Raw genomic sequence first — 843 nt, 5'->3', positions numbered from 1 at the left:
ACTCTGACACAAGAATGAACCCTCTACTTCTGCCTCAGGGTCAGTGGTCAGAGTCTGCACAACAGACCATCAGGTGAGACAGTCAGGGGTTTGAAGGAGTTAAATGAGGACCGCAGAGGCTTCGAGCCCAGCGCTGATCAGCACTCAGTGATGCAGGAGGAGGAGGAAGAGGAAGGAGGAGCGAGCAGAGCAGCTGAGCCTTTCTGCTTTCAGTCTCTCGTCAGCGTGTGCCAGAGCAGTCTCCTTTGCTGTGCTTCTCTGAGAAACACACACCAGAACACTCTTCATTGCTGGTTGGGGGAGAGTGTTGAATCCTTTCCTCTTTGCCTGGATCATGTTGCCCTGGAAAAGGAGTAAGTTTGTGCTGGTGGAGAACGAGTCCAAAAGCAAGCCGAAAAGTCTTGGAGCCGGACTGACTTATCATTCCCTGCTTTCGACTTTGCTCCACTCCTGTCCGGACCTTGTTCCCGACTGCCCGTTTCAATGGCTGGGGAGCGTTTTCCACAGCAAACGCCAGAAAGTGGAGCTCAACAAAGAGGAACCCACCTACAACGTGCGCTACCTGGGCAGCGCAGTCACCATCATGGCTAAAGGCGAGGATTGCATGCAGGAGGCGGTGGCTAAGATTTGGACTCGCAGCAACTACGGCGAACAGAGCGCCAAGATGAAGCTCAGCGTCGGGCCACACGGAATTCGCATGGGGGTGGATAAAGGTGGCAAAAAGAAGCCCGTCCACCTTTATTCCCTCAACCGTATCACATACTGCAGTGCTGACCCCTTCCGGCCAAAGATCTTTGCGTGGATTTACAGGCATCAGGTGAAGAATAAAGCGGTGGTTCTACG

General features: G+C 53.5%; 1 protein-coding gene across 1 annotated transcript in view; it reads left to right on the top strand.

Moving 5' to 3' along the window:
• Nucleotides 1-205: 205 nt before the first annotated feature.
• LOC107577211 (protein FAM43B-like) overlaps nt 206-843 on the top strand; it is a 21,698-nt gene continuing 21,060 nt past the window's right edge. Inside the window, exon 1 of the mRNA XM_016263313.1 lies at nt 206-817. Coding sequence (XP_016118799.1) covers nt 335-817 — 483 coding nt within the window. The 5' untranslated portion in view covers nt 206-334. The remainder of the gene's footprint in view (nt 818-843) is intronic.

The sequence above is a fragment of the Sinocyclocheilus grahami genome, unplaced genomic scaffold (genome assembly GCF_001515645.1).
Source record: "Sinocyclocheilus grahami isolate Dianchi unplaced genomic scaffold, SAMN03320097.WGS_v1.1 scaffold5416.1, whole genome shotgun sequence".
Classification (NCBI taxonomy): Eukaryota; Metazoa; Chordata; class Actinopteri; order Cypriniformes; family Cyprinidae; genus Sinocyclocheilus; species Sinocyclocheilus grahami.
Note: the sequence above shows the minus strand (reverse complement) of the source record. Positions and strands in the feature narration are given on the sequence as shown.